The sequence below is a fragment of the Orbicella franksi genome, chromosome 7 (genome assembly GCF_964199315.1).
Source record: "Orbicella franksi chromosome 7, jaOrbFran1.1, whole genome shotgun sequence".
Taxonomy (NCBI): domain Eukaryota; kingdom Metazoa; phylum Cnidaria; class Anthozoa; order Scleractinia; family Merulinidae; genus Orbicella; species Orbicella franksi.
Window position 1 is genome coordinate 14,226,325 of NC_138151.1, and position 13,334 is coordinate 14,239,658.

Sequence of the window (13,334 nt, forward strand, 5' to 3'; positions counted from 1 at the left end):
TCTCTGTGATTGTTCTTCTTTAAAAGAACCCTTCGACGAAAATCAGTCGAAGTTCAGGCGACGTTTTTAACGAAACAACACGAAGGCTAGAGGATAAGTGCTTCCTAAAGTTTTTTACCAAAATTTCTCGAAAATTAAATCTTAAAGCTGAGTTGGCCCTTGATTTGAACATTTCAACCCACAGGAACAATGATTTTCGGGAAACGGTCATGATCATCATCGGCACGTTATCACCATCACCATCGTCACCACCACCACCACCACCAACAACACCACCACCACCACCGTCGTCGTCATCATCATCATCATCATCATCATTGACATCACAAATGTTATTACCCGTTCCGTCATCACCATGATAGTAACAAACCCCTTCAAACCAGACAAGCATCCTATATAACAGCCCACCTTCATTCTAAACTGAATTCATATTTCCCTGCTCGTACTTAAACACCACACTGTACATATCGCCTCCAAGTCTTTGAGGGAGCCAGCGGTTCTTGATCACGAGAAATAAAAACAAGATAAATACCACAGAGAATAAATTTCAATCAAGACCATTTTAGCAGTTTTTACGCGGCTTTCTTGGAGACATGATGGGGCAATGCACTCATTTTCACACGTTTTTGCTCTACTAAGTTGGTCAAAGCTTATACAGGAGTTCCGTGAAAGCGAGCTACTTCGTGTTGCCCATTTGATTTGAGACAGAATATTTGGATTACTATTGGTATCTAAGGTGCTCATAACCATGAGCAAAACTGAATAGCAATAACGAGCTGTTAATAAGCACAAAGAACTTTTGGATCGTAGGGAAGTATCTGGATCGTAGGGAAGCCTGTAACTTCCTCTAAGGCCCGGTTGCAACGTCGAACTTTGTATGTGCCGAACCTAATACCAATCTGGGTCGACCCAAATAATTAAGTTCGGCAGTTGATTCAAACGTCGAACCTAATTTAGTGGAACTTGCAAACGGTGGTTATTGCTGACCAAAATGGCGGGAAAATGTGGCAAAAGACAAATTGTGGAAATGATGAGCTTTCTTTTCTTGCAAGTGCGATAAAGGGAGGGTAGAAGAAGTCGAAGAAGGTGACTCCAGATGCAGTTAGCATTAAACCGAAGACGATTTTTGAATTTGGTTTTCCTTCTATTATTGCTTATTCCCAAAGGAACATCACAGTTCCTCGTCCATTTCCTTCCTGTCGTCGGTTTCTTCACGATTCATTTATTTTGTTATTTTCTCTCAAAAACATGACTCGCAGTACGCCACCGAACTGCCTGCTTTCCAACCCACTATACTCTCATCGTTTTCAAATACGGAACACCGCATACAGAAGTGGTTTATGTACATCAAGCAAGTATATTTCGTGCTCTTGAAGCAAGAGGAACACATATCCTCATGCTCTTCCCGCCATTTTGTTCCAAAAAGATCAAAACAAGCTGTGTGCGCATGACAAAAATAGGGAACGTGCAGAACTCTGAGTAAAAAGTAATTTATTTAATGTATTTGTAATGTATACATCAGGTTCGGTACATGAAAAGTTCGGCGTTTGAATCGGAATCGCTCCGTAGTCGAACTGACCGACTGGCTATGTCGAACTTAATTCGGCTCGACCCAAATAACATCTGTCGAACTTAACTGATTCAAACGTGTACTTTATTGTGGCTATTAGGTTTGGCTTGTGAAAATTTCGACGTTTGAACCGGGCCCAACGTTGTAACAACCGTAACAATCGAACTTTGGAATGAGGTACACACTCAGTGGGCGTGACCAGGTGAATATGACAGTGTGACCTATCCAAGATTTTTGAGAAGGAAAACTTGCAAATATGACCACAAAGAAAGTTAATAGCTCTCTATGAGATTATGAGATTAGTTCCAACTGCTTAATCCGCTTGAAAAATTCAATACTATTGGCAGTCGCAGCTGGAAACTTTCTTTTTTCTCATGTATAATAGCAAATCAACTGCAACGTCCAAAACTCTTGTCCGGACTCGGTTGAAAACTTTAAAAGGAACACAAGGTTTAGTTTCTGTGACGAAACACCAACAAGAAAATCATTTTCTCTCCAAAAACAACAACAACAACAACAACAAAAAGAACACTTCCTGCTCAAAACAAAATTCCTTATGGTTCCCCATGCGTGGTGCTCTCGACTAAGGCATTTAACCTTTTTATTTTAGTTAACCCAACTGTCTCATGTCACATGATACTGTTTTTCCCTTCTGATATTTAATCACTGTTTCAGACAAGTCCTCTTCAGCGAGCGAGTACAATAATCTCACCAGTTCAGCAAATTCGCGCACGCTACAGATCACAACAGCGGTAAAGCACAATTTATTTGTCGTGTAAACATCTAAGAGAACAGGAGCGAGATTGTCGTGTGGAATCCCTTTCAACAAGGTTTACAATGAACCAAGTGAAACGCATTTCTGACTCAAAGAGGAGAATATCACTCGGTAGTTTGTGTGGCATGTCGGGATTACTGCTGTCTATCGTGTGTTGTGCCGCGCTTGTTCATGTGGAATTCAGGATAAAAGAACATCATCGACTGTTATCACACCCGACAACAATCTGGCATCAGATGGAGGATAAAATCCTGCGTAAAGTACAACAAAATTTCAATCGATGGGCAGCTGCGACAGAAGAAAAGGTGAGTGAAGGAAAAGGTAAATTTTCAATTGTCATATAGTTCTCCCTCCCCGCAGCAATGAAGATAGCTATAGGCTGAATGTAAAGTTTTGATCGGGGGCATATTTCACCAATGATTGGGCAGTTTTTTGATGCCATAATTGTTACATCAAGTGATTAAGAGTGGTTATAATTACCCATCAAAACTTGAGTGCTGAAAATTGTTTTTGAGCAACCTTAAGGTTACTGTGGACCTTCAAGGGCCTATTCTGTCCAAAATTTTTTTACACCAAATTCAAGACTTTTACTTTATCTGAATTTTCCAAGAAAATTTATTTTGAAGACTTAAAACGCGAACGAGTTCTCCACAAAAACGTAAATTTTTGAGACTAGTCAATGAACCGCAAACTGTGATAAGCCAATTAAAATGTGTCAACCTTTGAGCTGAGCAGTTATAATTTTCGCGGCAACTGATCTCATCCGGGGAGTCGTATTTCGCTTCTTTTGTTTATCCCTTACGTCTTGCAATTTCTCGAACAGAAATCTTCGCTTTTGTTGATTGTTTTCGTCTCTTAAGTGATAGACTAGGCGATTTTGCACGGTCTTTGCGTTCCCACATTTGAACGCAAGCGCAAATCGGAAGCGAATGTTTCGTCGATGCCCTGCTCTAGCTTCTTCTGGCACAGAAGTTGATTGGCGCGGAATTACTAGCCTGCGTAGCAGGTGTATAAAGGGGAGGGGGTAAGGGAGGAGAAAGAGAATTCGGGGACGAATCGCTGATATCTGACAAGGCAGCCTCTCCAAACGCGCCTATCCTCTGTTTCGAAGAGTGTTTTTCCATATCCTTGTAAAACAAACAGGCCGATGAATTACGCGTTTAGTTTTTTTTTTTTTTTAATGTGTAAATATCCGCACTCGACTGGGCTCGCCGAGTAGGCTTGTTCAAGGCTATTCCGTTATCATTCCTCTTTTTTCCCTTTTCCTTCTTTACCATTTATCTGCTGATCCGGTTTATATACTGCTGAATGTTTCACGACAGACTTCCTTACTCCCTATGTAAGATATAAAGATATACTATAAATATAAACATTGTTCATTCATTCCCGAGAAGCGTTACTGTAGCCCGCTAGGATGTTCAAAGCTGCGTTTCATTGGTTGGCGGCATGGCCACGTTGACAACCGCTTCAGTGAGGTGCAAAAAACTGTGAATTTCTTTCGAAGCCGAATACTCAAAGTTTATTTTTGCGTGAATTACCTTCATTCAAATGAATTAATAGGGTATTTAGATTTATCGGATTTTGGCGAAACTTGGCCAAAATCTTTGTCAGATATTAGCGCACCAAAGTGTGTGAGGCTTTTGCGAAAATCGAAATATTTTTCCTGTGACGTCCCAGTGAGTAACAGCAGTCAGAAAATTTGCTATTGTGCGATTTCCTAAGCAACCAATAAAAATATCGAGAAACCCTCACACACTTTGTTAGCCCACCATCTCCTGATTGATTATGTCCAGTGAGTTTGAATGTTCGCGGTAACACAAAGGCTGGTAATTCAGTTTAGCAAGTAAGGTCATCTTTGCCTTTTAAGGCTTGTGCGTGCCTATCAAAACAAAAATAGCAAAGTAAATTGTTAGTTTTCGACTCTACAGTTTATTAGCCTTACAATGATATATAGTTTGCCGTGTTTTTTTTTTTAAGCAGCGCGTAATGAAAGCATTTTCCGGAAGGCACCCCTGAAGGTCTGCAGTAACCTTAAGGGAAGAACTATAACCAAACAAAAATTTTCCGCACAAATACTACGTATGAACTTTTAAAAGTTAGTGAGCAACAAGACGGTATACGATCGGCCTAAGGCCCAGTTATATTACAACTCACTCACCTTATTTCTGGACATAAATCCGCTACTGTCTCAGTCAAGATAACAAGTTCACTGTACATGACGTCAGGGCTGGATACGAGTTAGCGGCCATAACAACGTACACATGTTACGCAAGAGAACGGAAACATTTGAGAAATGTGTCACGTAATATGAAACATTGTTACTTATAGAATTCCGAATATAAAAACGTTCCATATTTTGGTTCGTAAAGAGGGATCCCGTTATCCCGGGTTCGTTATGTCCCGAAAACGAACTCCTAGGAAACTGATTAAAGCATGAAGAGTGTTTTAAGCTTCGTTTTAAAGTATTGTCCAATTTTCAATGCCGGAAGGAGGATATTTAGACATTTACGACAGAGTTAACTTCTGTCATTTTGAGTAAACGCAATAGAAGCACCTTAGTCACCCGAGAAAGAAGTTCTCAGTCTGACAAATGGAAACATTCCTAAAATAATATTCACGCCACTGTTATCCACGAATATGACAGGCAGTTTATGAGGCGGACCCTGTAGACAAAAATACAGCAAATTTAACAAGGGGGACATACGTCTGATCATGAGAGAACGGACAAACGAGCGAACTAGTGAACAAACGAACGAACGAACTTAAGAGTAAATTTACCAAGCTTAGTTTAAAAGGGATTTTATCATTGAAATACATCACAATTCATCTCTCTTACCTTCATCGTCAGCCGTTTAATGCACCTTGACATTTGACTGTAGTCTGAGTGTTTTCCATGCTCAAAAGTTTCCTTCTGTAAATACTTCAGGTTCTGTGACACAGTGCACTGTCTCGTGCAGTTCGACTCTTTGTTTTCGAAAATAGTTGCGAGAAATTAGTATGACATCTTGCTTGGTGTAACAGCACTTTTACGATATATTCTTTCCTTCAACACAGATTCTGTTATTATATTGAGCATTGGCATCGTGATCTTCTAAGTCTCTAGAAAAATTTTGCACACCACAAAACGTTTTGTTTTAAATTTATTTTAATGCATAGCCCTACATAAATACAGTTATAGACCTCTGTTTTGAGTAAAAGAGTGGATTATTGTTTTTATTTAGGTCTCGATTTCAATTTACTTTTCTTTCCCTATATTCTTTATTCTGCTGTCACTAGTCGTTATTGCTGATGTTTTTCCTTATTGAGGAAATAAATAATATGCAAGCCATTTTCCAGTATTTTACAAGTTCCATAATTGTTATCCTACGTATTTTAAGAATGTATGAATGTTGCAATGTCCAATCATTTCCTTTAAAACCACAGTTCTTATTTTCACCATTACTCTAATCATAAAATAATTATTATTATCATTATTGTAATCATAAAATGGCATTAGAGAAGTCGGTATTGTCATTATCACGTCATTATTATCGACGCCACCTTTAACATCATTGGCTCTATCATTGGCATACTGTCTCTTGCTGGCATAATCGTCATCATTATCTCGTCTTTATTATAACGTCATTACGTCATCGTCATCATCATCGTCATCATCATCGTCATCATCATCATCGTCATCATCATCATCGTCAACATCATTATCGTCGTAATCATCATCATCATCATATTGGGCATCATCATCGTTATCGTTATCGTCATCGTTATCACCATCACCGTCATCACCTTTGACATCACCAATGCTGTCATCACCATCGCCATCACTACCCTTCTCGTCACCATCATGATCATTATAAACCCCTCAAACAAGACATACATCCCATATAACAGCCCACCCTCTAAACTGAATTCATATTTCCCTGCTCGTATTTGAACACCACACTGTACATGTCGCCTCCAAGTCTTTGAGCGAGCCGGTGGTTCTTGATCACGGCCATTTTAATAGCACCACCCGTGAACTTTGCATCGTAATTTACATGGATGACCCTGAAAAAAGAAAATGAAATGAGACTGCAAACTAAGTGGAAAAGACATTCACCTACCTTCCCATTTCAGAGCAAGTTCAGTATTTAGTCTCCTGAAAGATACAAACAAGATAAATACATAACGGGTAATTTTCACTTTGTATGCTTTTTTGGAAACATGATGGGGCAATAAACCCATTTTCACGCGTTTTTGCTTTACTTACCGTATGAAACCCAACAAAGACTGACGAGGCTTCCTCTCTAAATATTGTAATTTATTTAGTTATTTCATCTTTTATTTTAATCTTCTCTCCAACAGAAAAATAAACCTTCTTTCTTCAAAAAAACAATTCCTTATTGTTCGCCATGGCGCTCTCGACTAAGGCAGTTAACCTTTTTATTTTAGTTGACCCAACTGTCTCAAGTCACATGATACTGTTTTCCCCTCCTGATGTTTAATCACTGTTTCAGACAAGTCCTCTTCAGCGAGCGAGTACAATAATCTCACCAGTTTAGCAAATTCGCGCACGCTACAGATCACAACAGCGGTAAAGCACAATTTATTTGTCGCGTAAACATCTAAGAGAAGAGGAGCGAGATTTTCGTGTGGAATCCGTTTCAACAAGGTTTACAATGAACCAACAGAAACGCCTTTCTGAGACAAAGAGGAGAATGTCACTCGGTAGTTTGTGTGGCATGTCGGGATTACTGCTGTCTATCGTGTGTTGTGTCGCACTTGTTCATGTGGAATTCAGGATACAAGAACATCATCGACTGCTATCACACCCGACAACAATCTGTGATCAGATGGAGGAAGAAATCCTGCGCAAAGTACAACAAAATTTCAATCGTTGGGCAGCTGCGACAGAAGAAAAGCAGAGTGAAGGAAAAGGTAAATTTCCAATTGGCATATAGTTCTCCCTCCACGCAGGAATGAAGATAGCTATAGGCTGGATGTAAAATTTTGATCGGGACGTATTTTCTTCATCCAAAGAATTCGCAGTAGAAAAGCAGTCCGAGCTTACAAAGGTATACCCGCGCGAACCTTTCGATTTTATCATTATTCAACGAGAAAACATTTGTAATTAAGACGAAACCGCGCGCTAATTTCTGGTCCAGTTTCTTTCAAAGACCATTTGTGCAAGCAGGCTGGTTTAGAAATGGAGTATTTCAGACAGTTGAGCTGAGGGAGAAATTTATGTTCGGTCGTTGTTCGATAACATATGTTCAACCCCGACAGATAATCGTTTCTAAAGTTCCATTCATACTCCTTTTTTCCTGTTCGCGGACCTGATGTCATAAAGATTATGTTTCTGAAGTGTTTGATTCTATTGTCAGCCTCATTTGTTGATGGGGAAAATAAAGAAACGTAGAGTAAACAAGAGCGCTTTTATAATTCCAACGAAAACACGGCTCCAGCCGCACAGGAAATTGATGTGTCAAGAGAGGTCATACAGTTGTAGTTAAACCTTTCAAATCCAGACCTTCGAAATATTAATTCTCCTTTTTAGTTGTTACCCATCTCATTTAAATTCAGAGTTTCTTTGTACATCAAGTCAATCTTCTTCATTCGCATTATCAGAGAAGTATTGCTAGAGAGCCAACACTTCCAGATCCTTTCTGACGAGTCAGAAAAAGGAATGAATAATATTATACTAAACTGCACAAGCTAATGACAACGACTAAATCATTACTGTAACCAAATTAAATCAACACTTGGGAATTGTGTTGTGTCACACAGAGAAGGTATCAGGATCATGCTCCTTCCAGAGAGCAATTTGGTACGTCCACGACGTACAATAGATCTATATCACTTTTTAGTATACCGGTATCTAAATCTAAAACCGTTCTATTTCCAATGTCGTTCGCTGATTGGCTACGCTATTCAGCAGTGTACACTTGTTAACGAACTGGCGGCCGCTTCCTTGCGGTTTCAAAGTCTCTTTGAAGATGATTTAGATAAAGTTTTTAACGACTAGTAGATTTACACTAAGGCAATTAGATTATTCGCTCTTGAACTTCTATGCGTGATGCGCCTTCGTCAACTATCACGCGATAGAAATCGCAAGCTCATAATCTAATTGCTAACTGCTCTAAACATAGCGTTACTTCTTTCAGGTGAGGGGGAGAGTATTTCAAGGTACAAACGAAGTGTTTCATCTGTAAATTCACGCACATCACCACGAACAACAACCTCTGATGTACAGCGACTCCTTAGAGAGGAGCTCAGCCAACTGCAAAAACAAATCTGTGCTAGAGATCACGTGTTATGTCGAAAAGGACCAAAAGGGAACCCAGGCCGTCGCGGTAGACCTGGCCTGCGTGGAAGAACAGGGAGACCTGGACCCCAGGGACCACCGGGTAAGCACGGCCCCGTGGGACCTCAAGGACCAATCGGGTTAAGGGGAGATCCGGGATTACCGGGGGATATAGGACCTCCAGGCCCGAGAGGCCCCCAGGGAGCCCAGGGCGAGAAAGGAGAGACCGTCTCAGCTCCTTTCTTTCAGGAGCCTCTCATTGGAATGACAGTAAATGAAGGACAAACAGCATTCCTGAAGTGTACAGCAGACGGTCATCCACCTCCATGGGTCACGTGGTCCAAGATCAATTCGTCACTTCCAGTTGGGCGTCACGTGATAGAGTCCAGTGGCGCTCTGATTGTAAAGAAGGTGAAATCAGAAGACGATGGAGTTTACAGCTGCAGAGCGGAAAACCTGCTGGGAAGTGTGAGCGCTTCAGCAAAGTTAACAGTGCAATGTAAGTTTTGTAAATCTCGTGTATAAACAGCATATCTTCATAAGAGTGTCGGAATTTCTTGTAGAGAAAGAGAATATCACACTGCATCAATCCCGTGGTGAGGCATTTGGTTACATTTTCATGTAACATGGCGGGATGTTTGTACCTCGGTTTGCCCTCAGCGGGATATACCTACCAGCACAGTAGAGCATTTGCTTGGTATTTTTTACTAAAATCTTAAATCCGGGTTTCGACCCGGGGTAGCGGGGTTGCGTGGCCACTGTTGGCTAGTATTGCATAAAGCATTTTTTTACTCGAACTCACAATGTTAAGCAGCTTGCTGTTTAAATCCGTGCTTCCAACTTCGAAATATCAGCATTGAGATCCTTACATACTGTGGCTGTCCCCGCAATGTGAAAGGCAGTTAAAACCAAACTGTCCTAATGGAATGACACCACGATAATAATCTTTTTCTTCGCAGTTTACAAAATGGAAAGACGATGCTAAAGTTGCTTTGGCCTCTTCTCATGCTAAACTCGAGAATTCTGGGTATATTTGACGAGGAACAGCATATTATGTTCAAAATAACAACTATTATTCTACCTGCAGGCGGCAGCGATCAAAGAGTGAGTTGCCACACGCGGGCGACCCACTTTTTGGCGCCAAATTAAAAGTTTGGCCGGAGGCACAAAATGATTCATATTTTTCTCTTTTTACCATCTGAAAAAGGTTTGGAATTATACATCCCTTTTCGTGAATATTTATGTATCAGCTGTGTCTTGTATTGTCCACGACGTCGTGCTTGGCTTTGCAGGCGCAGCATCAATTCATAATTAACTATTTCGTCTAACATTGTGTCTCAACAGTTGCTCCTCGGGTTTCAATCTCCCCTAATCAACTGATGGCTGAGGAAGAGCGAACTATCAACATCGCCTGTAGTGCATCTGGCCAGCCGCGACCCACTATCACGTGGTCTAAATCGATCGGCAGTTTACCTGAGAGAACAACCGTAAACAATGGTACCTTGAAAATCAACAACGTGTCAAGAAAGGACGGTGGTATATATATCTGCAAAGCAGACAATATCCTGGGAACAGCGGTAACGACAGCTCAATTGATGATATTCTCTCGTCTACGGTTTAAAGTTCATCCTCCAGCATATCTGACAGCTCTAATTGGGTATCCTGTGCGACTACCTTGTGTGGCAGAGAGTAGCCTGAAGCCAACAATCACCTGGATGAAGGATGGAAAGCCGTCACTTCCTGTAGACTCCAGTACTCTTCAAAACAACACTCTTGTCATTTCCAGTGTCAAGAAATCACACGAGGGATCTTACACCTGTAAAGCGACCAATGCTTTGTCTTCTATACAAGCAAGTGTTCAGGTTAATTCCAAGTTCCTTTCTTCCTGTTCTGTGATACGGAATTACGTCAGCAATTCCAGTGGAAATTACGTCGTTGATCCAGACGGTGCGGGTGGCCTGGCGCCATTTACAGCCTACTGTGACATGAGTGACAAGGGTGGTGTTGGCGTGACAGTAATTAGTCACGACAGTGAAAGCAGAACATTGGTGGATGGATATGATGATTATGGCTCATACTCACGCAGCATTCACTACTCAGGAGCAAGTCTATCCCAGCTGGCCAGTCTTACTGACGTCTCTTCAAACTGTGAACAGTTCATTAAATATGAGTGTTATCACTCTCTATTCACATTTGATAGTACCCCTCATAGCTGGTGGGTGTCACGAGATTCTAGTCGGATGCAGTACTGGGGCGGAGCGTCGCCTGGAAGTAAAAACTGCGCATGCGGAATGACCAACTCGTGCGCAGATCCCAGTCAAGCGTGCAACTGTGACAAGAATGACGCTGTATGGCGCGAGGACAGCGGTCTTCTCACTGATAAGTCAGCACTTCCGGTCAAAGAGCTCAAGTTTGGAGATACAGGGACATACAGTGACGGTACTGACGAGAAGGGTTACCACACACTCGGAAAATTCAAGTGCTATGGTATAGCTCACGAGTAGAATACAATAACAATAACTTTGATTTGACAGCACCGAAGATCAATGAGTCGTTTAAAATTCCTTCTTTCCTAATTTTAGATGGAACCAAAAAAGTGATTCTATTCCTGTTGTTTGTGTCAGGATAATATAAATCATATAAAGCAGCCACATGGTTTTAATTTAGTACTAAACAGCAGGAATAAAATCAACACAACTGCAGTCCAAACAAGGTGAAACAATCCCTGATTCCATAGCGACTAACTGCTCTTCCTTACATGTAGTCCTAATTCAAAGCAACATGAAATGTAAGTTTCTTATAAGTTTTCAGTTGTCATGTAAGCGTATGCGGGGGAAGTGTAGCAAGAAAATAAAGTGACAAGGTGGCTCAAAACAGTTTCCAGCACTTAGATTTTGATGGGTCGTTATAACCATTCTTTAACACTTGATGCTACAGCCATGGTATCAAAAAACTGCCTAATCATTGGTGAACACTTTATCATTCTCGTGACGCAAGAGGTTACCATAGCAATAGTATGAACCGCTAAAAGCACCTTTGATCACAGCTTTATGGGCTTATAATTCAAAAACAGCACGGTGAAATTTTTTTATATTACCACATTTTAATAAGCATGACAAGACGCAGATTTTGGCAAAGTTTAAAAGAAATCTGCACATAGGGTTCAGAGCATCCTTAAGGTTTTGAAAATTTAAAGTGGCTTTGAACCCTATGTACAGAAATTTTTAAACTTTGCCAAAAGTTGCGTCTTATCATGTTTATTAAAATTTGATAACATAAAAAAATTTCGCCATGCCGTTTTTGAATTATAAGTCCCTAAAGCTGTAATTAAGGCTGTTTTCAACTGGTCATACCGTTGCTATGGTAACCTATTGCGTCAAGAAAATGATAACGAAGTGTTCACCAATGATTGGGCAGTGTTTTGACGCCATAATTGTTACATCAAGTGATTAAGAGTGGTTATAATGACCCATCAAAACTTGAGTGCTGAAAACTGTTTTGAGCCACCTTAAGGTTACTGTAGACCTTCAAGGGCCTATTTTGTCCAAAATAATTTTTTTACACCAAATTCAAGACTTCTACTTTATCTGAATTTTTCAAGAAAAATTATTTTGAAAACTTTAAACGCGAACGAGTTCTCCACAAAAACGTAAATTTTTAAAACTAGTCAATGAACCGCAAACTGTAATGAGCGAATTAAAATGTGTCAACCCTTGAGTTGAGCAGTTACAATTTTCGCGGCAACTGATCTCATCCGCGGAGTGGTATTTCGCTTCTTTTTTTTATCCCTTACGTCTTGCAATTTCTCGAACAGAAATCTTCGCTTTTGTTGATTGTTTTCGTCTCTTAAGTGATAGACTAGGCGATTTTGCACGATCTTTGCGTTCCCACATTTGAACGCAAGCGCAAATCGGAAGCGAATGTTTCGTCGATGCCCTGCTCTAGCTTCTTCTGGCACAGAAGTTGATTGTCGCGGAATTACTGACGAATTTAATCGCTGATATCTGACAACGCAGCCTCTCCAAACGCTCCTATCTTCTGCTTCGAAGAGTGTTTTTCCTTATCGTGATCTTCTCACTCCTTACACTCCGTCTCGTCAGCTACGTTCATCTTCTAAAGAACTTCTTTCCATTCCGCACTTCAATTTGAAAACATATGGCGCAAGATCTTTCTCTGTAGCAGCTCCTACACTTTGGAACACTCTTCCGTCTGACATCAAGAACAGCTCCTCAGTGTCCCTTTTTAAACATAAACTAAAAACGTTCCTTTTTAAGAAAGCATTTTTATAACTTTTTAGCGACATTTTTTTATTTTTACTTTATTTGTCTTAAGTGTTTTTAATATTTCTAACTGTAAAGCGCTTTTGAACTTTTAGGATATTGGCGCTATATAAATATTTTATTATTATTATTATTATTATTATTATTATTATTATTATTATTATCCTTGTAAAACAAACAGGCTAATGAATTACGCGTTTAGACTTTTTTTTAAATGTGTAAATCCATACTCGACTGGGCTCGCCGAGTAGGCCTGTTCAAGACTATTCCGCTATCATTATTCTTTTTTCCCTTTTCCTTCTTTACCATTTATCTGCTGATCCGGTTTATATGCTGCTGAATGTTTCTCGACAGACTTCCTTACTCCCGATGCAAGATATAAAGATATACTGTAAATATAAACATTGCTCATTCATTCCCGTTGTGGGA

The 13,334-nt window shown here is 40.2% G+C and overlaps 1 protein-coding gene across 2 annotated transcripts; it reads left to right on the forward strand.

Annotated features, from left to right (window-relative positions):
* The first annotated feature begins 2,134 nt into the window (after window positions 1–2,134).
* Window positions 2,135–12,342, forward strand: LOC145493458 (uncharacterized). Of its 2 annotated transcripts, none has more exons than XM_081472931.1 (3): window positions 2,135–2,666; window positions 8,486–9,124; window positions 9,970–12,342. In XM_081472931.1, the coding sequence occupies exons 1-3, from the start codon at window positions 2,408–2,410 to the stop codon at window positions 11,127–11,129; spliced, it is 2,058 nt and encodes a 685-aa protein (XP_081329057.1). In that variant the 5' UTR covers window positions 2,135–2,407; the 3' UTR covers window positions 11,130–12,342. The 2 variants fall into 2 exon arrangements, with proteins under 2 accessions (XP_081329057.1, XP_081329056.1); XM_081472930.1 differs by lacking the exon at window positions 2,135–2,666 and adding an exon at window positions 5,793–7,259.
* The last annotated feature ends 992 nt before the right edge of the window (window positions 12,343–13,334 follow it).

Excerpts from the sequence above, each read along its gene's own strand:
- LOC145493458 (XM_081472931.1), top strand. The coding sequence starts at position 2,408 with ATGAACCAAGTGAAACGCATTTCTGACTCAAAGAGGAGAATATCACTC. Across the intron at positions 2,667-8,485 it reads AAAGGTGAGTGAAGGAAAAG|GTGAGGGGGAGAGTATTTCA; the intron begins GTAAATTTTCAA and ends TACTTCTTTCAG. Across the intron at positions 9,125-9,969 it reads AGCAAAGTTAACAGTGCAAT|TTGCTCCTCGGGTTTCAATC; the intron begins GTAAGTTTTGTA and ends GTGTCTCAACAG.